Below are 26,939 nucleotides of genomic sequence, written 5' to 3' on the forward strand. Positions count from 1 at the left end.
TTCGTGAAACACCAGATTCGATGCTATGTGTCGAGCAGCTTGATTATCGCAATGCATTTGCATTAGTTCTTTACTTTTAATTTTCATATCTTTGAGGACTTGTTTGATCCAAATGAGTTCGCTTGCAGTGGATGCCACAGTGGATGCCACACTTTGTTTTTTACTTTTTCAAGTCACCAAGTTTCCTCCTACAAAGACACAGTAACCGGTGGTTGACTTCCTATCACAGCTTCCAGCCCAATCTGCATCAGAAAAATCAACTATGTTAGTAGTATTGTTCTTCTTCATCCAGATTTCTTGTCCGGGAGTTCCTTTGAGATATCTAAGGATTCGATCTATAGCTTCTAGGTGACTGGTGCGAGGAGTATGCATGAACTGGCTCACCATGCTAACTGCAAATGAAATGTCAGGTCTAGTGACAGTAAGATAAATCAATTTTCCTACCAAGTGCTGATAATGCCCTATGTTGGTTAAGGGGTCTCCATCTTCGAGGTTAAGTTTAATTTTGGTTTCCATAGGGGTGATGGCAGGTTTAGCGCCTATTTTTCTAGTTTCTTTCAAAAGGTCGAGGGTATATTTCCTTTGAGATAGAAATAAGCCCTTGTTGGATTTTGCCATTTTTATGCCTAGGAAATATGACAGTTGGCCAAGATCTTTGATGTCGAATTCTCGTTTTAGACTTTGTTTGACATTCTCTATTCCTTGATCATCATTCCCTATTATTATAATAACAATAGTGTGATTAAGAGTGTTTTTAACGAACATAGATGAATCAGATTCACATTTACTGAAATTAATACTTAATAAAAAATGGTTGAGTTTGGCATACCATGCTCTCGAGGATTGTTTTAGGCCATAGATAGCCTTCTTTAGCTTACATACTCGGGAAGTGTCTGAGGTTGACTTATGACCAGGGGGTAGTCTCATGTAAACTTCCTCTTCTAAATTGCCTTGTAGGAAGGCGTTCTTGACATCCATTTGGAATAGATTCCAGCCCCGATTGATTGTTGTTGAGAGAAGAATTCTGACCGTATTCATTTTGGCTACTGGAGCAAATGTCTCTTGATAGTCAACTTCATAGGTTTGAGTGAAGCCTCGGGCTACAAGTCTGGCCTTGTATCTCTCAATGGTTCCATTACTATTGCACTTGATCTTGTATATCCATTTGCATCCCACGAGTTTTTTATTTTGTGGAAGAGGAACAATTGCTAAAATTTAAATTTGAACAAAATAATTTATTTAAAACAATGTCAGAAGGATGCCCAAGTCTCCGGTGCATTAGCATGTCTTGGGTAGGATTAGTTGACACAAAATATGTCTTGGGAGGGTTATGCAGATAATAAAGACCATTTTCTAGCTGACCTTCACCAATCGTCTTTCCGGAAATTCGATCCTAAAAAATGACTGAAAATGGTGAGAAAATAACGTTGCAATTTAAGTCACGAGTAATTTTGCCAACAGATAAAATGTTAGATTTAAACTCAGGCAGAAATAAAATATATGGAATATTGGATTGAAATAAATTTGTGGTGCCGTATCCCTGAATTTTGACTTTGTTGCCGTTGGCAACTGTCACATGATGGGAATCTCTGATAGAATGAAATTTTTGTAATTGAGTGGGATCCCAAGTCATGTGATCAGTGGCTCCAGAGTCAATAATCCAAGCATTATGATAGTAATTTGATGAATTTAATAGTGGTTGAACCGAACCTGACCCATCGGGTGGGTTTGAACCGAACCGGTTGGGCTGTTGGACCAGGGCCTGAAGTTGGGCCAAGATGTCGGCCATTTAGGCCTGAGATGGCCGGTGGGCCGTGTGAGTCGACTGGTCCTGGGCCAGATGATCTTGGTGGGTCGACTGGGCCTGATGAGCGGGCTGATTTTGGTGGGCTTGAGGAGCCCATAGAGACTGCTGGGCTGGAGGGATCACTAGGCCGAAGGCTGAATAGGCCGAGTCCAAGTGATGACGGGTTGGCAAGTCGGGTTGGGTCGTTAGACCGGGTTCGGGTCGGGTTTGATTAAAAACACCCGCCCCGGCATACACACCCTTTCCTAACCCTACTTCTTCTCTTTCTCCCCCGTTTCCTCTTGTCCTGTAAAGACCTTCTCTCCTGCTGCCCCCTTTCCTTCTCCTCTTCCCCTTCGCCTCACTGTTCCAGCCCCTTCCCACCCTTGAGATATCCTCAAATGCGGGTGTAGGTTCCAGCAGACATCGCGGGAGTGACCTTGCCTTTGGCAGTGGTCACAGCGCGCGATGGCGCTTGGCCCTCCTTGCTGTCGAGTGACATCTCGTCGAGCATTGTAGGCATGATTTTCCGTGAGTTGTGGGGGAGAGGAGGCGTTCATGGTGTTCCTCCGCGTTTCTTCGCGCTGAACACTTGCTATCACTTCGTCTATTCGAGGAAGTTCAGACGCGAGGAGGATCTGTGATCTCAGGCTTTCATAGCTTAAGTCCAGTCCTCTAAGGTAAGTGTAGACAAGATCTTGTTCGCTCCTTTTTCGAATTTCTATCAGGTCGATTGAAGGCGGAATATAGTTCTGCAACTCTTCCCACCGTGTGAGTATTTCGGTTGCATATTACGAGGAACTTTTTGTTCCCTGAGTGATTTGAGCTAACTCTTGTTTGAGTCTGAATATATGTGAAAAATTATGTTGGTTGTCGTAAAGGCTTTGCATTTTTTTCTAAATCGATTTTGATGATTCCATCAGGATGCAGAAACGGGAAATTTGGGGCTCCATAGTTTTTATGAGCAAAGACATGACCAAGTGGTCAGATGTCTGCCATTCCTCTATTCTTTCAATTTCTTCTTTTGTTGGGGCTTCCGGCCTCTCTGGTTTTGGCCTTTGCTTTGTCCCAGTGATAAATCCCAGCCTTTTTCTGCCACTGAGGGCAATATACACTGTTTTGGACCATTCGAAATAGTTGGAGTTTCCTTTAAGGATGATGTTGGTCAATTTTTCATTTTGAAACATGGCTAAGATTAAAAAAATGGGTAGATGATGATCACTGGTAGGAACCAGGCTCTGATACCATGTGAAAAAGAACAGTGAAGAGGATTGAATTTTATATTAAGGATTCTGAATTCTTTACAATGAGAAGAATGGTATATATACATGATTTGCTTGATTGTATTCTATTCTAACGGTTGCCTAATGACTCTTTCTACAAGGGTACGGGTTGAAGTGACCTTTCCTGCTTTGCAGAAAAGGATGCTTCTTTTACCCTGAGACCTGTAATGATAGGTCTGCACAAGCAACCTAGCTTGTGCAGCCTTTAAGACCTTAGCTTTTTTTGCTTCTTTTCTTCCTTCTTCAACAGAAAAGAATAAACATTTTTATTATCTTGTACAAGCTTTAAAATGCAGAGTTATTAAAGTACAATTGATGAAAATATTTCTCTCAAGTTTTATAATATTAAGTAACCTTCTCACTCCTCTGAATTACATTTATAGATTTTGGCACAATACAAAACCACTTATACAAACTCAACTTATTACTTATAATTAAAAAATTTAGTATTTATTAATTTTAAACTAATTTAAGAACATATTATGGCCTGACTTAAAAGTTAACTTAAGATTTTTATTGAACGAGTTTTTAAATCTTTCGCTAGAGTGACTTTATAAGTATATATATTATCACATTTGAAAACTTATTAGTATAAAGAAATAGATGAAAAGATTAAAATTCACAATTTATATACTTCTCATGTACATTTATTTTGATATATAATAAATACAGAAATGTATTACAAAAATATTAATATAGATATAAATAAAAATATTATAAAATAACAGGAAAGCTTAATCTTTTATATTAATGTAATTACAGATTGAATTATATACAATATATAAGATAAGATTTTTAAATATAACATAAATAAAATAATCATGCAATAGTATGAACAATAAAACTCCAATAAAAGAAATATATATGGCTTTAATGTGGTTTATATAAGAATTTATTGTAATATTAAATAAACTAATAATATTAAATGTGAATCAAATAAAACGATATTACCAAATATCTATTATAATAAAATGGTAACTGAATATATAAAAAATTAGTGATTACATAGTACCACTAATTTATTATAATTATTTTTTTCTTATTAATTTAATTTCATGCTAAAAATTTATATAATAAACTTATTAGTAATTGTGCTAATACATTAGCAAAAGCATATTAATAGTTATATAAATAATAAATAAGGTATATTATGTCCAGTGTGAAACATGGAATAATTGTATAAAAGGTATATTTCTGTACATCATATTTGAACTGAGGTACACATTTGCCACTTAAAGTATATCTATTCAATTAGGCATCAAAGCCTGCAATTTGTGTATTCTGGTATGCTTAAGGTAAACGGGTATTGTAAAGATTCGTCCTTCAATAGTCCCTTTACTGTTAATGGTTAGTATAGTCTCTCCATATTAAGCCTATGTTTGGAACGAGGTATAATAAGGAGGGAAGGAAAATAACAACATATTGAAAGGGTAAAATAGTACATTTCTAATATAACATTTTTCTTTCATATTTTGCTTCCCAAATAAGAAAAAATAATTTTTCTTTTCTTTTCTTTTCTTTTCTTTTCTTTATTCAAGTCTTCATCTTCTCTCCTCTGTAAAAAAATTTCCCAAACATAATGTAAATCAAAAGGTTAAAAAATAAAAATAACAATCGTACTACGAGCTGAAATCGTAATCCAAAGCCCTGAACATTCAGGCAGCTCTTGCTTTACTTGAAGTATCAGGAAATGGTTTATGTGGATTATGAAAATGTAAAAACTAATGATGACAATGAAAACTTCCTTGATGATAATAATAAAGGTGTTTGTTTATGGTTTTATAATTTTTAATATATAATTTGGTTTTTTAGATAAATAGAAATATATAGTTATAAATTATGATAAAAAATAATTTTATCATTAAAAAGTCTCGATTTGTAGGGATTCAACTATTGTTACTCTAATCGGTCAACACTATCTTATTGCCCTTTTTTGATAACGTGAATTTGGAGCTTAACAACTCTAAATTTCAATATTTGACCGTTGAATCGAAATTTAAGAAGTCATTAATCTGATGATATCGTTTTAATCACTATAAGAATTCTGCATGCTATCCATCGCTAAATACCGATGGAATAACACAATAACATAGCGATGGAAAAAAACAACAAAAAAGATATGAGCTTTAACGACGATTTAGCGACAGAATAACGATGACATTTAGCGATGGCTAAAATTTGTAACTAAATTAATGTAAAATTTGGTGCTATATTTTGGTGACAGCTTTAGCAAACGATTCGCGATGAATTTATGATAAATTTGGTATCTGTAGCTAAAATATGACTACTTGATTCTTTTAGCTATTTTTATCAACGGACTTAGCGGCAGTTTTTAGCTACGAATTTACCGACGGATTAGAGAAGGATTTTCGAATTTTTTTATTTCCTGCACTTTTGCTATCTCCCGCTCTCTTCTTTTTTTTTTTTTCAGTTTTAGCGACGAAGTTAGTGACAGATTTTTAAAATTTTTAATTTTTCATAATTTTTTTCTTAACTTTAATGATAGATTAGAGATGATTTAGCGATGAATTCTTGAATTTCTTTTTAATTGTCGTACCTTTTATAATTCCTGCTATTTTTGTTGAATTTTAACTCTCATTTTATCTGTAGCACCCCAACTCAAACATCCAATTGTATAGCAATATATATATAATTAACTTTATAAACATAATTTACTACTTAGTTACAATATACATTCATACAATTTAAGTAGCATGACATACTTAATATATATAAAGAATATTTATACATTATTTTAATTCACACAAGTACCCAAAATGCCCCAATGCTGGAGATAACTCCTCTTTATTGACTGATGCAAAGAGAGCAATGCACAGCTAAGGCTATCTACAACTGCACTAACTTGAAAAAAATTGCTAAGGAATGAGCTAGCGACTCAATAAGCATTTAATTTACTAAAGTATAGTATATTAGGCTAGAATTATCAAGTCTTTATCAATACAGAAAATTATACCAACACTCAACTGACAATCACAAAATCAACCATTTCAAATATTCTCATAAACAAATAATTTCATCTCACATAATGCAAATAATCTCAAACTCAACCAAGTCAAATAATTCAATTCCACATTATTTCTATCAAATTAGGATCAGATGACTCATCCTAACATTTCCTCACATTTTCAAATTTCAGTAGCCACTTGACAAGACTATCCGCCTGGCTCAGTCTTGCCATCTCACATACTCGGGTAGCTATCCGCCCGGCTCAGCTTTCCCGATCACTTAATATCCGATCAAGAGTCATCAATCCTTAATCACAATAAATTCACTTCACAACACCTCACAATCAATTCACTTTACAACAAGCCAAAAACATTACCAATATCAACTCAATCAACCAAGAAATTATCAAGTAATCAAATATCAGTTTCTACTCAATATACACAAAGTTTAGTCTATTAAATACTTACCAAAATTTATAGGATAATAAAGTAATCCTATTCCTTTTCTCTTACCACTTCCTTGCCTTTGGATGAACCTATTCACATATTCAATACAAATACAATTCAATCACAAGGCATAAATATATATATCTGTACTATCCATAAAATATCACATTTCAACAAAATAACATATATTCTAGATATTAATATGATGCATGAGATGAATGACAACAAATCAACATATTTGTTGATGAAGGCAGCTTCTAGGTACTGAATTAGAAATTACACCAAAACTTATGTACAATTAATAAAAATCTCATCTTTTTCAGAATTACACTTCCGTTTTTATAGAAACCATAGCAGAAAGAATCACTTCAAAATCATTGGTATAGAAATAGTTATGGCATTTTCTATACAGCTGCTCCAATTTCCATCTAAACAGAACAGCAAAGAGTTTCCTATTAAATGACCAGTCAAAAGAATAAATTTTCTGATGAAACTCTGCAGATATAAATTTAACATTCTAAAGTTTCTATAGACACAAATTTTATTCAATTTGTACTTCTCTAGCTCAAGTTGTGAAATATATAATTAGCAACAAATTTCTCAATCCTAAGTCCGATTTCTGCTTAAAACAGTTTCGAGCAGGCCATATGAAGTTCAACATATCTCACGTTATACTCAACCAAAAATTATGAAACTTTGCAGCCATATGCTAGATATATAAATGAACAACTTTCATGTTTGGAAATTTTCGAGATTAAGCCTCTACAGTCACGAAATCAGTGAAAAATTCTGCCCAGAAATTTCAGCTTCAAGATCACAAGTAATAGCATGTTCACTCTTGATTAAACAATTCCAAAATACATAATCATCAACAATTTCATATCATTAATCCTAATTTACAGCAAAACCAAGAAATTAAAAATGACTCACCTTTGTTTCCCTTGATTAAGAAAGCTCAAATCTTTCAAACTTAAAAGAAGAATTAGATTCTCACTTACTAAAAGTGTGTAGAGTTTGATTAGGAAATCAAGGTTTGAAGAAGAAAGGGAGAAGAATGAGAGAGACAAAGAAGAAGAGGAAATAGGAAATGAAGAGGTGGTAAATTGGTGTAAAAATAGGCAATTTTATAATTTAATCCTCTTTCTTTCTAACTTTCCAATTTAGTCCAAAATTATTACTTTTCAATTAAATCAATATGTAACTAAATAATTTATTTATCTACCACATAATACAATAAAATAGGTCATACATAATCATGATGCAAATGACATATTTAATGACATGCTAATGAATATTAATTATTAATAAAAATAAATAAATAAATTTGATTGTGACAATTCCTACCTACTTAGAAAATTTCGTCCTCGAAATTAACTAATCGCTAATAGACATGCCAAATAAGCTCGAGTATTTATCCATCATATGCTTCTCTACTTCCCAAGTTGCTTCCTTAGATGAATGTTGACTCCATTTCACCTTTACCATAGGAATTTCCTTGTTTCTTAATTTTCTAACTTGTCGATCTAATATATGAATCGGTTCTTCAACATATGTGAGTTTCTCAGAAACTTCAATTTCTGGTATCTTGGTAACATGGCTAGGATCAGATCGATATCGTCGAAGCATAGAAACATGGAAAATATTATGTACTTGAGCTAACTCTGGGGGTAATGCAAGTCTATAGGCTAAAGGACCAACCCGCTCTAAAATCTCATACGGCCTGATATATCGAGGACTTAGTTTACCTTGTTTACAAAATCGAAGGATACCCCTCCATGGTGATATTCTCAAGAAAACCTTATCCCCAACTTCATACTCAATTTCCCTTCTGTGTTTATCTGCATAGCTTTTTTATTTTTCTTGTGCGGCCTTGATACACTGCTTCACAACTTGTATCTTGTCTACTGTTTCTTGAATAATTTCAGGACCTTCCAATTTTTTCAACCCTTCTACATCCCAACATATAGTGCTTCTATATTTTCTCCCATATAATGCCTCGTATGGTGGCATACCAATACTAGAATGAAAACTATTATTATAAGCAAATTCCATAAGTGGTACCTGTTCATCCCAATTTTCGCTATACTCTAATGCACAAGCCCGTAACATGTCTTCTCAAGTTTGAATGGTTCTCTCAGATTGCCCATCTGTTTGTGGATGAAAAGCAGTACTGAAATGCAATATGGTTCCCATTGCCACTTGTAAGTTCTTCCAAAAATGAGATGTAAAGCTAGGATCCCTGTCTGAAACAATGGAGATAGGTACACCATGCAACCTAACAATTTCTTTCACATAAAAGTTGGCTAGCTTATTCAATGAATCATCCTGTTGAATAGGTAAAAAGTGTGCTGATTTTGTTAACCTATCAACTGTTACCCAAATAGCATCATTTCTCCTAAAAGTGCGAGGCAAACCAACAACAAAGTCCATAGTAATTCTTTCCCATTTCCACTCAGGTATAATTAAAGACTGTAATTTACCTGCAGGTGATTGATGTTCTGCTTTCACTTGTTGACAAGTTAGGCATTTAGCTACATATTCTTCAACTTCCCTCTTCATGCCTGACCACCAATAATGTGGCTACAAATTGTTATACATTTTTGTACTCTTTGAGTGCATTGAATAAGGAGAATTGTGAGCCTCCCAAAGAATCTTTTGTTTCAATGCGGCTATGTCACGACCCCACCCGTGGGCCCGTGACCGGCACTAGGGAATGGGTAGGCTTAAGGCCACCGAAACCCGTAGTAAGCCTGACACTCACTGATTTAAACAAATCTCATCTCAAATTAATATTATTAAAATCACAAATTATCTTAATAGCTACATTTTACATAAATACTTCGGTCTGCCAGAAAAACTAGGCGAGACCTGAAACTCAGAAAATTTACAACTGATACATCTACTATTACTACTGCGGAGAATCTAAGATTTACCAATTTACATACCAAATCAAATACATCACCCGATGATGAAGGAGTCGGGTTCTTGAATAAGAGTCGCGAGAGGACTAAATCACGAATCCTAAAAATGAGATCTCGAGAGTGAGTTAAAATCAAATAATTTGGGAACTATTGCATTTTTCTCAGAAAACATAGATTGTTCAAATCAGTATATCAAACCATCCACATAAGAACCCTAACCCCAAATTCTAACAGCCATTTTGGCTCTCTTAATCCAATAAGATCAAGCCCCCGAGAGCAATGCTCGACCGGGGACCTTACCTCCGATCTGGTCATTTAAGTATCCAAATAAGAAATCTAGTAGCCATTCGGCTCTCTTAATCCAATAAGATCGGCGCCCCCGAGAGCAATGCTCGACCAGGGACCTTACCTCTAGTCCGGTCACTTAAGTATCCAAATAAGCCGCTCTTGAGAGCAATGCTCAACCAGGGACCTTACCTCCGGCAGAATTTACACAAATCAGCCCAGAGAGCCATGCTCACCGTGGGCAAACCCCATAAAAATCTGATTACATGTCCATGATCATTACCGGTGCGCACGTGGTCCTGATGTAACCCATCAGGCGGCATGTTCTACAAGCCACGTTTCCCAAGACACAATCATCCATTTAATAAATATCATTGTATAATGAAGTCATTCAACCATATCAAATTAATGATTAACAATTAAGAGTAAAACATCAGGCAGCTCAGGTGGAAAGCTGATAATATTTGAAATTATTATAACATTACTATAATAATACTCATATTATCTTCAATAATTAATAATCCAGTAAAATTAATTACGTTGAGATATTAGTAACCATGTTAAACATAAACTTCCAAAATAGCATATTAAAATCAGACTTAGCAATAGTGCAATGATTAAATGACTTTAATTCACAGGTTTGGTGACCTCCTAGCTCTGCTCCGGTGCCTCGGTAGGAGCGAGCCGAACGAACTCACAATCTAGTCACGGAAAACAATTTATCAAAACGATAAAACAATTACAATAGATCCTAGGTCTAGATTCCTAGGACTGACTGTCTAAGAATCTCGACTCAGGAACTACCGAAAATTCGGCAGAACCTCCCCTACAACACGAACATTACCCCCCGTAAAAACGGGTCCAGGACCTGCCAGAAAAACACTTCAAATATCCAACAATTTAAACAACGGGAGTCGGGTCCCCAAACTTCACTATTTCCTGACTCCGCCACACAGCACAAAATACGAGGCAGGCAAACTGACAGACAATTATTTTTGACTCACAATATCATCAAATACACAATATAATCCAATAGACACAATTAAACCAAGAATTTCTAAAATTAACGGGCTAAAGATAATTACCGAGACGCTCGATCGCTCGGTCGACTCGCCTCCGGCCGCCGGAGTCCGATCGACGATCCGAACACACCATCGGACTCACAACGACACGCTGAAGACGATCCCTGCTTTCGATTTTCCGATCTGACACCCGACCATCCGGAGAAATTTACGGACGATCTCGACCGTCGATTTGCAAACGAAGCCCGATCGCCACGAAACCGGTGCCATCGCGAAGCTTGAGATGAGGAGAGTCGGGATACATCCTCCGATCATCCATCCTCCGCTGGAGCTCACCGGAAAAGCCCAAAAACGCCGGCTGCCACCATTTTCTCTCTCCACCGAGAATCTCCGATTCCGGCCACCAAAACCGGCCGCCAAAAGGAAGCTCTCTCCAAGGGAGGCCGATCGCCACCGAGATCGGCCGAACGACGCCAAGCCGCCGCCACACGCCGCGATTCCGCCGCCACGCCGCCACCGCCTCCACCGCCACCATCGGGCTCGCCGTTGACGTGCGCTCCTTCCGACGTCAATGCCGCCCAACGTCCGTCCACCATAGACGCCGACGCCTCTCTCTCTCCTCCCTTTCTTCTTCTTCCTTCTTTCTTTTCTCTCTCCCCGATTTCCATTCCTTTCAATATCGACATTTGACCCTTGAACTTTTCCTTATTACAATTTGGTCCCTCAACTTTCTTAATTACTTACAATTTCATCCATTAAAATTCCAATTTGACCCCCAAACTTTCCTTTAGCCTTTCAATTAAGCCCTTAACTATTTAATTTGGGCCAAAACCGAATTATTGAAAATACACAATTAAATTAAATAATCAATTTCCAACTCAAAATTTAATACTACTAATCAATTATAATGCAAATTTTTCTAAAATTCTTTTATAAAAACATCCCTTACAATTTCTACCATAATTTTCCAATATATAATTTTACTTATATAAATATGCATTTGGAAAAATTTGAATAGCCAAAATATAATCATTTCTCAAATAATTTACTTGAATAATTTCTTAAAATTTCAAACTAATTGGGTATAGAAAATAACTCATTTATTTGATTAATATTAAATTTTTCATTAAATCATTTCAAATTAAACCCAATAATAATGAAGCTAAAATTAACTTAAATAAAAACTCATTATTAAATATATAAAAAAAATTCCGGGTGTTACATTCTCCCCCCCTTAAAAAATAATTCGACCTCGAATTTCAAAAGAAAAGGGGCTTCACTTACGACTGAAACTAATTAGGAACCTCTCATCTCCAACTCGGCTTCTCGGGAACTTTCCTCGGCAGAAACTAAACTAAACCACAAGACTCATCGACAAAACCCTTAAATAAAACTGGCGAACCTGAAAATCCGTGATCCTCACTTACTACTCCTCAGAAACCAAATCTTTACTTGCTTCCGCATATTGAGGATCCAACACGAGCAAAGATTGAAAATATACTTCCTCAACTCAGACTTACAAACAACTGGATTTGACCTCAGAGAACATTACTAATACTTGGCGGCAAGTCCAACTTACATCCCACCTCACCAACCTGCCGACAAAACCAAGAGTTTCCACACAAGAAGGGCCAATTCTGATCCTGCCAAAAATCCACTCACCAAATTTCCTTCCTAATGACGTGCCCCTTGCACGTACAGAAAAAATCCTTAACATCTACATCACATCATCCTCGATAAAACATCCATATGATCGCATCAACCGATATAAACCATGCCATCCTGACACAAGATTCCTCCTTGACTGAAATCCAAAAACCTCCCTTATAATCTAACATGGGGCCTACAGCTCCACAAACTTACTCTCTCAGCAACTCAACTCGTCATCCAGAGAATTCTCAAGCTAATACTATTTACTTTGATAATTTTACTTATTTATTTACTTTATAATCATCACTGATAAAAGCTTTATTATCTTGGAAAAATACTTTTATAAAATCGTAAAATCTCTAGCCATTTTTCTTTATATAAAATTCTACAATATCGCGCGCCAGGGTGATGATGCCCCCTATCACCAAGGGTTGCAATGCACGATGTATGATGCATGTCCTAAAATGAATTTATGCATGCCTAACAGTGAAATGCCATAATGCATTCTTACGGGACTGGGCGCAATATTGTATTTCAAAAACACTTGTTCTACTTAGAAAAAAATAGATAATGTTCGCTTAAGTTTCTCTGGATTCTGAGCATCCGAAAATACTCCTGCCACCTTTTTTAAGCTTCTTACAATTACCAACTCAACCACAACAGCCGACATCCGCTCGACTTCCCAGACACTACCTTCGGCGCTACTCAAAAAGACGATGCCTGGTGCGATGACGAGGCAGCTCATGACACGACTGCAACCACGCTCTACACTAAAACTGACTTCGTTGCCCACCATCGAAACAACAATCAAAGCTTCTAAAGGCGGACTGCACTAATCACTTGAAGAAACATCACGAGTCTATCGCGCTTCGGATCTTCCCATCACTACAAAGCTCATTCTCAGCACAGCACCAAAGACAAGCTCACAAAAAAGAATGACAGACTCTCTAACAGAGAAGGCTGAGACACTGAAGTCAATGAAAACAACAAGACAGACTTGATCCTAACTCCGCAATACCAAGAAAAATCTTAACTTAGGTCGAAGGAAATCTAAACCTAAGCTCTGATACCAACTTTGTCACGACCCCACCCGTGGGCTCGTGACCGGCACTAGGGAATGGGTAGGCTTAAGGCCACCGAAACCCGTAGTAAGCCTGACACTCACTGATTTAAATAAATCTCATATCAAATTAATATTATTAAAACCACAAATTATCTTAATAGCTACATTTTACATAAATACTTCAGTCTGCCAGAAAAACTAGGCGAGACCTGAAACTCAGAAAATTTACAACTGATACATCTACTATTACTACTGCGGAGAATCTAAGATTTACCAATTTACATACCAAATCAAATACATCACCCGATGATGAAGGAGTCGGGTTACTGAATAAGAGTCGCGAGAGGACTAACAGTCACGAATCTGAAAAACAGTAAAAATGAGACTGTCAGTCTCGAGAGTGAGTTAAAATCAAATAATTTGGGAACTATTGCATTTTTCTCAGAAAACATAGATTTTTCAAATCAGTATATCAAACCATGCACATAAATACCATAATCATACCCTATTACTTTCTTCACAGAAAATGTTGATCATTCGAATCAATATATCAACCATGCACATAAATACAATTCATATTATAATCATACCATAATAAATAAATGAATGAATAAATAAAAATATATTTTTACTTTTACGAGACGAGTGGCTCAGTAGAACCCTAACCCCAAATTCTAACAGCCATTTTGGCTCTCTTAATCCAATAAGATCGCTCGAGAGCAATGCTCGACCAGGGACCTTACCTCCACCGGTCACTTAAGTATCCAAATAAGAAATCTAGTAGTCATTCGGCTCTCTTAATCCAATAAGACTGGCGCCCCGAGAGCAATGCTCGACCAGGGACCTTACCTCCAGTCTGGTCACCTAAGTATCCAAATAAGCCAGCGTCCCGAGAGCAATGCTCGACCAGGGACCTTACCTCCGACGAATTTACACAAATCAGCCCAGAGCCATGCTCGACCGTGGGCAAACCCATAAAAATCCGATTACATGTCCATGATCATTACCTATGACGCCGTCCCGATGTAACCCATCAAAGGCATGTTCTACAAGCCACGCTTCCCAAGCCACAATCATCCATTTAATAAATATCATTGTATAATGAAGTCATTCAACCATATCAAATTAATGATTAACAATTAAGAGTAAAACATCAGCAAATTTCGGTGGAAAATCGATAATATTTGGAATTATTATAACATTACTATAATAATACTCATATTATCTTCAATAATTAATAATCCAGTAAAATTAATTACGTTGAGATATTAGTAACCATGTTAAACATAAACTTCCAAAATAGCATATTAAAATCAGACTTAACAATAGTGCAATGATTAAATGACTTTAACTCATAGGTTTGGCGACCTTCTAGCTCTGCTCCGGTGCCTCGGTAGGAGCGAGCCGAACGAACTCACAATCTAGTCACGGAAAATAATTTATCAAAACGATGAAACAATTACAATAGATCCTAGGTCTAGATTCCTAGGACTGACTGTCTAAGAATCTCGACTCAGGAACTACCGAAAATTCGGCAGAACCTCCCCTACAACACGAACATTACCCCCCGTAAAACGGGTACAGGACCTGCCAGAAAAACACTCCAAATATCCAACAATTTAAACAACGGGAGTCGGGTCTCCAAACTACACTATTTCCTGACTCCGCCACACAAAGACAAAATACGAGGCGCATAAACCGATGTACAATTATTTTTGACTCACAATATCATCAAATACACAATATAATCCAATAGACACAATTAAACCAAGAATTTCTAAAATTAACGGGCTAAAGATAATTACCGAGACGCTCTATCGCTCGGTCGACTCGACTCCGGCCGCCGGAGTCCGATCGACGATCCGAACACACCATCGGACTCACAACGACGCGCTGAAGACGATCCCTCGCCCGATTTTTCGATCCGACACCCGACCATCCGGGAGAAATTTACGGACGATCTCGACCGTCGATTTGCAAACGAAGCCCGATCGCCACGAAACGGTGCCATCGCGAAGCTTGAGATGAGGAGAGTCGGGATACATCCTCCGATCATCCATCCTCCACGGGAGCTCACCGGAAAAGCCTAAAACGGCCGCCACCATTTTCTCTCTCCACCGAGAATCTCCGATTCCGGCCACTAAAACCGCCAGCCGCCAAAGGAAGCTCTCCAAAGTGGAGCCGATCGCCACCGAGATCGGCCGAACGACGCTCGGGCCGCCACACGTCGCGCGATTTCCGCCACCGCCTCCACCGCCACCATCGGGCTGCCTTCCGACGTCAGCCGCCTGCCTCCGGGTCAGATCCACCATGGACGCCGACGCCTCTCTCTCTCTCCTCCCTTTCTTCTTCTTCCTTCTTTCTTTTCTCTCTCCCCGATTTCCATTCCTTTCAATATCGACATTTGACCCCTGAATTTTTTCTTATTACAATTTGGTCCCTCAACTTTTTTAATTACTTACAATTTCATCCATTAAAATTCCAATTTGACCCCCAAACTTTCCTTTAGCCTTTCAATTAAGCCCTTAACTATTTAATTTGGGCCAAAACCGAATTATTGAAAATACACAATTAAATTAAATAATCAATTTCCAACTCAAAATTTAATACTACTAATCAATTATAATACAAATTTTTCCAAAATTCTTTTATAAAAACATCCCTTACAATTTCTACCATAATTTTCCAATATATAATTTTACTTATATAAATATGCATTTGGGAAAATTTGAATAGCCAAAATATAATCATTTCTCAAATAATTTACTTGAATAATTTCTTAAAATTTCAAACTAATTGGGTATAGAAAATAACTCATTTATTTGATTAATATTAAATTTTTCATTAAATCATTTCAAATTAAACCCAATAATAATGAAGCTAAAACTAACTTAAATAAAAACTCATTATTAAATATATAAAAAAAATTCCGGGTGTTACAGGCTACATTAGGTACATATACTCTAGTTTTCATAACCCATATTCCATCATCTCGCTCGATTAGTTCATTTGTCTTACCATCTTGCACCTTCTTCTGTAACTTCTTTAAATATGCATCACTACCTTGTGCATGTTTGATCTCATCTAGTATATGGGGACTAGTCTTCATTGTAGTCAATAATACCCCATTCTTTATAGAAAAATGCATATCCATAGCTCTTAGCGAAATTAAGGAACTCATTTGATATGAATCATACCTGCAACCCTTTCCAAAGTCTTCCTACTAAGTGCATCTGCCACAACATTTGCTTTTCCTGGGTGATAATCAATGGTAGTCATAATCCTTCAATAATTCCATCCATCTTCGTTGCTTGAGGTTCAACTCTTTCTGTGTAGGTATGTACTTTAAGCTTTTGTGGTTAGTGAATATTCGAAATGTCTCTCCATAAAGATAATGTCTCCAAGTTTTCAAAGTATGTACAATTGCAGCCAATTCTAAATCATATGTAGGATAATTTTGTTCATGAGGTCTAAGTTGTCTAGAAGCATAAGCAATAACACTTCCATTCTGCATCAATACACAACCCAAACCATTAAGTGAAGCATCTGTATAGACTACATATTCCCCTCCTTGTATAGGTAATGTAAGTATAGGTGCTGTAATCAATCTATTTTTCAAGTCCTCAAAACTAGCTTGACATTTATCATTCCACTGAAAAGTCGCTTGTTTCTTCAACAGATTAGTCAATGGCTTTGCTAAAATGGAGAAGTTCTTCACGAATCTTCTATAGTACCCAGCCAATCCCAGAAAACTACGAACTTCTGAAATATTTCTTGGTGATTCCCACTCCTGAATAGTCTTCACCTTAGATGGGTCCGGTTGAACACCTTGTGCAGATACAATATGCCCCAAAAATGCAATGTTATTCATCCAGAACTCACATTTACTGAACTTGCCATATAACTGCTTTTCTCTCAAAGTTTGTAATACTGTTCTTAAATGATATTCATGCTCTTCAGAATTACTGGAGTATATCAGAATATCATCAATGAGGACTATCACAAATTGATCAAGATACGGTTAAAAAATACTATTCATCAAAGACATGAATGTTGCAGGTGCATTGGTAAAACCAAATGGCATAACAACAAATTCATAATGACCATATCGTGTCTGAAATGACTCACCTTTGTTTCCCTTGATTAAGAAAGCTCAAATCTTTCAAACTTAAAAGAAGAATTAGATTCTCACTTACTAAAAGTTTGTAGAATTTGATTAGAAAATCAAGATTTGAAGAAGAAAATGAGAAGAATGAAAGAGACAAAGAAGAAGAGGAAATAGGAAATGCATGTGTAGAAATGGAGAAATGAAGAGTTGGTAAATTGGTTAAAAATAGGAAATTTTACAATTTAATCTTCTTTCTTTCTAACTTTCCAATTTAGTCCAAAATTATTACTTTTCAATTAAATCAATATGTAACTAAATAATTTATTTATCTACCACATAATATAATAAAATAGGTCATACATAATCATGATGCAAATAACATGTTTAATGACATGCTAATGAATATTAATTATTAATAAAAATAAATAAATAAATTTAGTTTTGACATTATCCTTTCATTTTGTCTTTACTACATATTCTCTATTTCTTTCCATCTTTCCTTAGTTATTATTACTATCATTTTTTTTCTTTTTTTTTCTTATTCTCTATCTACATATTCTTTCACTCCCATTTTTTTTTTCCTTTTTTCTTCTTTCATTTCTTTATTTCTTTTATTCTTACTCTCTCTATATTTTCTTTTACTATCCTTTTTTTTTTTTCATTTCTTCTATTTCTTATCTTTTCTCTTTAATATTTCTCTTTCAAATTTCTTTATTCTCTTTTCTTCTATTTTTTCTTTATTATTTTTTTACTATCTTGTCTCTCTTTATTATTTTTTTATATCTTTTACATTTCTCTCTTTATTTAAGTTTTCTTTCATTCATCATTATTTTGATTCTTACTTCTTATTTATCTCTTCTTTATTTTCTTTTTCTTTTATATTATTATTATATTGTTATTATTATAAATTAATTGGACATTAAAATTTTAAAATACCAAAAATTAATTTATAAAATAATTAGACATTAAAATAAAAATTATACAAAAGAATTTAATTAATAATACTTAAAAAATTTATTCTTTAACAATATATTAATTTTTAGTGACGGATTAACGACGGATTTTAAAAATAAAAGTAAGATAATTTCATTAATTTAGTGGCAGATTAATATTCATCGCTAAATTAGCTACAGATTTAGCTGTGGATTTCAGTCGTAGGTAAATTTAGCTATAGATTTTTTTGTAGCTAATCCGTAGCTAAACTTGGCGACGGATAATTTTTTTTATCGTAAAAAAGATAACGACAAGTAAAATAGCTACAGAAAGAATCCTTCGTAATTCCTTCGCTATTTTGATTTAGCTTAAGAGACTTCTTGGTTCGAGCCAAAGAAGCAACTGATTGTAATATTTTTTTGTCCATAAGTAACCTACTAGAACACTTTCTATTTCTAATATTTCATGAACTAGATAAGAGCCTAGCTTACCCTACTAATTTATTGTGTAGTATAATAGGACAAAAGACTTATATATTTATTTGTCGCTAAACATAAATTCTTTTTACAATGAACGATGAAACAATGACGTTTTGAGTTATTAAGCTTTAGATTCATATTATTAAATATGAGAAATATAATAATGATAATTAATCGGAATAAAAATAATAAATTTTTTCTAATTAATATATTGTAGCAGTAAATTTTTTTATTGTAATTTTTAATTATATATTAAAAAATATTAAATAATGAATGTTTTAATGGACTTATCCTAATGGTAATGATGCTGCTCTGGAAATGTGTTATTCATTATCATCAAAGAAGCTTCATCGTCATTATTAGATTATGCAATTTTCGTACCCACGTGATTCATAACATACATCAATCATAATAGTAGTGGGGCTAAAACAAACAATTTCATGTGATCTGATTTTTAGATTATTAGACGTACCAATTATGAGAGCAGTGGGCAATATCTCATGTCTATTACATACCATTAAATGTATTGTTTAATATATATAAAAAAAAAAAAGCTGTAGTAATTTTAGTGGCACTACTAGACGTTCCCATGATGCTCAGATGTATCAGAATTCATAATTCCTACTACAATAAGAGTTCAGCTAGTTAGTAAATAAGTTTTCACACTAGAAGACCTGATGAATGATAAAGTTTTTACTAGATGATTAATAAAAGTAACTAATGATAAAAAGAATGTTAAGGTGAAAGGTACGTCCGGCCTCTCTAACTATAATTTTAAAGGACTTTTTAGTTTGAGAGATCAGGGCAGTTGGTAGCTGGTGGTGATTGATAGTTGATAATTAATGATTGATAAATTAAATCATCAGATAACATTTTATTAGTATTTAGTGTTAGTATATTAAATTACCATTTGAGTGTATAATTTATCATTATATATATTTTATCTTATTATATTATATTTGATGATACAAATTAATAAAAATAACCTATAATAATTAAAAATATTATATTAATTTTTTAACTCAATTATATTTATTAGTAAAAAATTATAAAAATAATTTTAAAAGTAGAAACTTAAATTTAAATTTACTAATAAAAAATATCTAATTTTAAATATCATTAATTATAAATATTATAATTATTTAACTATTAAAAATAATTTAAAATAATAATTAATCATTATAAAAATATAATTATATGATATCAATTTATAGTAAATTATTATTAATAAATTTTAAAAAGAATAATAGTATCTAAATAAATAAAAAATCAAATTAGCTATCAGCCAATAAAAAAAAAGTCTAAGATAGAGCTGATACAACTAAGATAGAGCTGATACAATGAATAACTGATTGTGACTAATTTAGCTATCAGGTGTTATTTCTTAAGTTTTTAATAAACACTTTAATATAATTATTCAGTGAGAAATAACTATCAGTTGAATCAAACCTCTTAACTAAACACTTTCTCAAATTTTTAATATTTATTTTATTCGAGTAAAGCCATTTTCTTTCAATTTGAATCTCGCTATAAATATAAAGGCTAAATGTACACATTTTTTTTTAAAGTAATATGAATAAAGCTAGTGAAATTATTGAAATTAAAAAGAAAATAAAAAATAAGAAATAAAAAAAAAATTATGGGCAATTATGCGCCAATGAGTAGTACTTAATATGATAATAATGATATTTTTTATTAACAGTATCTATGTGAATTTTAACTATTTAAAACTTTTGATGGAATTTATAGGGCACTTATATTTTTTTTTTACTTTTTTAATATAATAGCTTTATTCAACATTTCCATTTCTATTGCACGTAGATATTTAATTATTATTAATTATAATTTAAATGTCTATTAGATTAAATCTAAAATTAAAAATGTCTACGAAAACAAAATTTATATATTTATTAAATTAAATTAAAATAAAAAAGTAAAGTATCAAAATAATTAAATCACTAAATTTTCTATCATTACTAATTATTTATATAAAATGAGCCAAGTACTTCCAAACGAACTACACATAAGAATTACCAAATTGATGCATGTATGTTGACAACGGTAATGGCCTTAAACCAGCAGCACCATTTTTATTAGAAATGCTCAACTTTCAACCTACCATCATCTCAAAATTAATCAACATTGATCTCACAACCATGCTATAGAGGCAGAGACTCTATTTATTGCAGATTTTGCTAATGCATCCGCGACATAATTTGCTTCTCTAAATGTGCGAGTGAAAGTTGGGGCTGTCAACTAATTAGTTAGTGACTGATTATATCTCGCAAGTCATTATATATGAACCCTGTTACATTATTTATAAGAATTGCAGCTTCTGAATGAACGTCATCGACCTGTTAATTCCCATAATGGAAAACTTAAGAACTAAATCCATGTTCTTAGTGAATTATTCAATCAATAAGGAACAGATTAAAATTTCTTTTTTTGTCTTATTAAAAAGCTATCGCCATAACATTTATTACAAGGACATGACATTAGAAAAATACAAATATTTTATTAACTTAATAATAAGAAAGTAGAGGTACTTTCGGGCAGTAGAAGGTTTGTGTATATATTGGCTTGACCAACTTTATTTAGTAGACTAATTATCAATACTTACACCTTCAGTTGCTTTAATTGATTTCATTATTTTGGATCCTCAAGACCTGGATAAATGATTTCCCATCGAGCTCGCGAGACACATATCCCTGAAAATAGTCTGCAAAACTAATTCTTTCAAATGCTGCTGGAGTTTTGGCGGTAATGAGGCTGGGTGCAGGTGCTAAGTATCCATCAAATTTGGGGTTGTAAAAGGTGGCGATAGAGAGCCTCTCTTTAGCGGAGCTAATAGTAGCTCGATGCTCAATGCTACGGTAAATCCCATTCGTCAATATCTGCCAAATAAATGCAAATATATGATCAAGTTAGATATTAAACAAGCAATTAGGATTCAAATTTTCTGTAACTTAATATTTTTGTAGTACGGAAGAATTTCTTTTCTTTTTAGTTAATTGGATTTGAATTTGAGTTTAGAACCTGAGACAAGGTAAAGAAAAAGAAAAGAGAAAAAGGTTGTGCATTGTAGATATGTACCTCCAACATGTCCCCAATGTTGATGATAAAAGCATTAGGAATAGGCTGAACAGGTATCCAAAACCCATCTTTCTTTATCTGTAGCCCTACGACGTCGTTGACCTGGAGGAGGATGGTGAGGCCAGTTGCATCAGAATGGGGCTTGAGGCCAATGACAAGGTCTGGTTGCGGACATGGGGGATAGCAATTCATTCTCATGGCCTGCCAACCTTCTTCAAATAACTCTTTCATTTCATCAGGTTTCATTCCTACAGCTTTTGCCACCAGGTCGAAGATTTTATGGGCAAGGCTTTTCAGTTCTTCGGAGTAAGTTTCAATGGCATCCCTATACCAAAGTAAATAGAAAATCAAGTTTGTTTACGGCAAGGAAAATGAGTCTAAATCACTTGATCCGAGAATTCAAGCTTGGGTAGATTATGTTTAGCTTGTGTACTCAAGATTCAAATTCAACTCTTGACTGTGGCTATAGAAATCGAACTCTGGGTGATAGAGTGGAGAACAGATGTACTTACCATTCAGTTCCAACTCCTGTATTATTATTATGTTGATGAATGAGTAAAAAAAATTAAAAATAAAGCTAAGCCTTAAAAAGATAATACCAAAAGAATCAAACCGACATTTTTTTTACAATATTTACAAAAGTTTTACCCCTTTAATTTAGTTTAGTGCATGTGGTCATGTGGTGTATGTTAAAGACTAGAGAGAGAACCTGAAAGACTGAGGGATATTGGAGAATAGGTGAGGATTTCTCAAATGCGTTGGTTGAGTAACCACATAGAAGAGGTCTGCCCATTCAAGCTTCTGCTCCTCAGACTTAACAAAATGCTGCCCGAATCCTTCCATTTCTCCTGGTTTTTGACAAAACTTCTGCTTCTCTTCTTTCGGAAGATTGAAGAATTCTTGTGTTTTTGATTTCACTTTCTCCAACAGCTCAGTACTCACTCCATGATTTACTAACTACAACAAATTGTATTTGGAAAGAAAAAAAAAAGAGTTAATGCAAAATAATTGCATGAATCCTTCATATATAGAATTCAGAAGAAAATTTTCTTACCATACTTTTTTCTAATCAAATGGTAATATAATTATTTCAAAAACTGAAGAACCATGTGTTATATTTTTATTAGTTTCTTCATTGTTTTTGACTATGTAATCATAGTAAGACTATAAAAATTGAAATCCTTTTATGTTTGAGTTGAATAAAAAAGTATTTTTAATTCTATATATGGCTCTAGATTATTATATTAGTTACTAGATACCTGGAAAAAGCCCCAGTCTTTACAGGCATGATCGAACTTCTTAAGCTCCAAATCCATGAATTTTTCAGAGAATAACTTTGCCATGTCAATGACCGGAACATCTGGCAAAGAATTCTTATCGAGAACAGAAACAGGGTCTTGATCATGACGTACATATTTTGATGGAATCGCACTGGTCAACTGCTCCTTATTTGATATCAAATCCTTTACAGAAGGCACCAGCAAAGAGGTACCAAGGATTGATTTTGTCTCCATTGCCTTTCTCGTCAACTTATTGAGGCAAAGACAATTAATTTTTCAAAATTTCTGAAATTTTCTCATGCATATCTTTCACAATTTAAGAACAATTAATTTTATGAGTACCCAAAAGATATCTTTATTTTCAAGCTTAAAAATCAACCACATTTTCACAAGGATGGGTTTTCTGACCACAGACAATCCCACAATGAGATGTACTTAGCATGTATTAAATTATTAGGTACAAATAATAAATGTGATATCCAAATTGAATAGCTCTATCAAGGGTATGTGAGGACTGAATATTTATATACTTCCATACCACACCCAGTCATTATATAGCACCGACAACAATAAAAAATTTGTCCGTTGATTTGGGTAAACAGAATTTAGTTATTTTTTGAACTTAAGAATAAATTATATATAAAAATAAAGAATAATATACAGTTAAACTTTATGTATTTATCACTTTAATTATATATTTCTAACAATTGTATCATTCAAAAAAAGAATTAAACACTGCTTACTACCAGTTAGTGGAAAAGAATTTCTCTCAAAAAAAAAAAAACAAAAAAAAAATAGTAGATGAGTTCTGTATATTATTCTTAACAAGTAATTATAACATTAACTGTATAACATATTTAATCATAAAAAAATTTTAAGAAAAAAAAGAAAAGAAAAAGAATTGTATAATTAATCATGCAGCAATAAATAAAACATATTTGCAATCTCCTCTTATACAAACGCAGAAATCAAGTGATTTCATACCGACTAAGATAAGAAAAATCTTGAAGAAAAATGATCATCGATAAAGTCTTAGTGAGTTAGCTTAGATGTAATAAACAGATGCATTATGCATGAAATTTGATTAAGAATTAATCATAGTTATTAGGTAATGTTTTACAAATAACAAACTGCAACAAGCTAATCTGTACTTCAATATAGGACCATAAAAATCCATTGATACGTGAATTTTGAGAATAACTAGAGCAAACTTTACCTTAAAAGTATCTGTCTGCACTTGCTTTCCCTCTCTCACTCCCTCTATAGACTAGAGCTAAGCTTTTCTGCCTTTTGCCATGGTGAAACTTAACACCACCTTATATAGAAAAACCATTGCTTGTCAAAGTCAATTAGGAAGGGTTATGATATTACTTGTCAAATATCAATCAATCTGACCTTTCCAACTACTTTACTTTAAAGTTTTTTCTAATAAGATTTATCTATTAGAAAAATTTACATTTAGCACATTAAGAACTTTAATTAATCCCTCTATTTTTAGAAATATTATTCATAATTCTTGAGATTTAAATACATATGACGTTTTAGATATGTCATTTGTCTCGTATAATTTTGTATAGAGCATAAAAGAAATTTAAATAGATTCAATCTATCACGCCGTCCGCAGATAAATTAAATTAAATATTGATATGTAGTATTATTTATTAAGTTTTATTTTTATATTAATTTATTTATTGTCATTAAGGCACCATGATAAATAAAATTAACTAATATAAATACAATAATTAATAAATAATGCCACATGTTTGGATTATTTTCACAAATACAACTTTGTGAGAGACAAGAGTCAGTTCACCCTTGCTAATATTCATATGAGCAACATTTACTGACAAGAACTAAAAATAATATTTGTTTTAAACAATGTAAGCAGAAAACTAATTGTTTAAACTAAGATTATGTTTGATCCATTGAATAAAATAGGTAGGTCAATAAAATAATAATTTTATCTAATAGCGTCTGAATGTAGTATTTTACTATTCGTAAAAATTCTGCACAATACATTTTAAATTATTAGACAAATAAATAAAATAAATAAAAATAAAATAGCTATTTTTAAATAAATTCTTAGATTAATACTTTTGTGGTCATAGTGGTGATGACGACAGTGGTGACTATGGTGGGTGATTAATATGAATGTGGTGGTGATGGGTGGTGGGTGGATGATTATTTCCTTCGACAAATAAGGTTAGCCTCATGCGTACATTGGAGTACATTAAGGGTGTACTTTGAAGTACCTCATGTTTCATGCTTAAAATTTCAATGGTGAATGCGGTTTCCTTTGGTTGGTTAGTCATGCTCAAGTTTTCTAAAATGCTTACTAACGTGATATTTGAATTACAATAGATTACGTATAAACGGTCAGTTTGATTTATATATTTTGTTTGGTCCAAAAGCAGATAAAATTACGTTAATGGTCATTGGATGTGTATATATAATGCTTCAGACTAGTATCCAAGTTGTTCTCATTAGTATGATCTTATTAATCCTATGTAACTGGTTCTCTTATTGCTCAATCTTGCCAATGAGACTTTATTTTAATCAAATTTTGAGGTTCTGAAATTAAAAGGTTTCAAACAGGTGCGAGAGTTGAGAAATCTTCTTTATTTTGTTTTTGAGAGTTTGAATTATTTATTTAGTTTCTTTTTTTTACACTATAATTGGATTAATCTGCTCATAAATTCAGTAATTCTATTTTATTAATCTACCATTCAGTCTCTGTAAAACTTTAAAATGTTCTAAAATGTAATTATGAAATTTAAGGATTATATCTAAGCATGGCAATAAGTAATTGTCCGTCCTGTCAGTTAGTAAGGTGCCCAAGTTTAATAGGCTATCTGTCCTATTAAAGTATTCAAAATTTAAATTTGTATATATTTATAAGATTCATTCAAGAATTCTATTAATATTAATATTATCTTAAATTCTATTAATATTATCTGCATATTATTTATCTCCACTTAACTATTTTATTTATATTAAAATTATAAAAAGATGTATATTAATGCAAATACAAAATAATAATTAACCTAATAAAAAAAAACTATTGCATTCCTCATGCAATACTTTTAATGAAAATAAAAGAGAAAGATCTGCTAAGAACAACTCCCACTCCTTTAAATGTTGAATATTTGAATGAAAATCTGAGAAAAGCATGTGTTCGTTGGTTACAGCATGATTGATGCTGCTTCATTAACCAGCAGACCAGTGCCCATCACACAGTAATGTAATCTATTCAGATTCATTCAGTCATCGCCATTGTGTATTTATAAATAATAAAAGAGAATTAAGACCCACTAATCCAACAAAAACCAAAATTTTAAATAGTAAACAGAAAGTCAACTAGGTTGAGAAGAACAGTTAAACAGGTTGTGCCTGTGTGCATGAAAATGCCAACCCAACCCAATTAACAAATAAATAAAATTATTTGGTAGGCGACGGTGTTAATGCAACTCCATCAATCATACTGTGAACCTTAAAATTACTCATAAAAAAAGACGACTATTATTTTCTTCTGCAGAAGACAACCAGACCCAAGCCTGAACGAAAAGAAGATTAGCAGCGAATTAAATAGAATTAATGTCTGGACGGTTTAATTAATTTGGGTG

At 33.4% G+C, this 26,939-nt stretch overlaps 1 protein-coding gene across 1 annotated transcript; it reads right to left on the bottom strand.

The window, feature by feature from the left end:
- Positions 1–21,371: 21,371 nt before the first annotated feature.
- Positions 21,372–24,665, bottom strand: LOC8284042 (protein SRG1). The gene is made up of 5 exons (XM_048373780.1): positions 24,533–24,665; positions 23,296–23,565; positions 22,746–22,993; positions 22,037–22,361; positions 21,372–21,837 (listed from the first exon to the last, which is right to left on the bottom strand). Exons 2-5 carry the CDS (start codon positions 23,548–23,550, stop codon positions 21,577–21,579), a joined length of 1,089 nt encoding a protein of 362 aa, XP_048229737.1. The 5' UTR covers positions 23,551–23,565; positions 24,533–24,665; the 3' UTR covers positions 21,372–21,576.
- Positions 24,666–26,939: the final 2,274 nt, after the last annotated feature.

Source organism: Ricinus communis, chromosome 5 (assembly GCF_019578655.1).
Source record: "Ricinus communis isolate WT05 ecotype wild-type chromosome 5, ASM1957865v1, whole genome shotgun sequence".
NCBI lineage: Eukaryota > Viridiplantae > Streptophyta > Magnoliopsida > Malpighiales > Euphorbiaceae > Ricinus > Ricinus communis.

Excerpts from the sequence above, each read along its gene's own strand:
- LOC8284042 (XM_048373780.1), bottom strand. The coding sequence starts at position 23,550 with ATGGAGACAAAATCAATCCTTGGTACCTCTTTGCTGGTGCCTTCTGTA. Across the intron at positions 22,994-23,295 it reads AAGACTGGGGCTTTTTCCAG|TTAGTAAATCATGGAGTGAG; the intron begins GTATCTAGTAAC and ends AATTTGTTGTAG. Across the intron at positions 21,838-22,036 it reads ACATTGGGGACATGTTGGAG|ATATTGACGAATGGGATTTA; the intron begins GTACATATCTAC and ends TTTATTTGGCAG.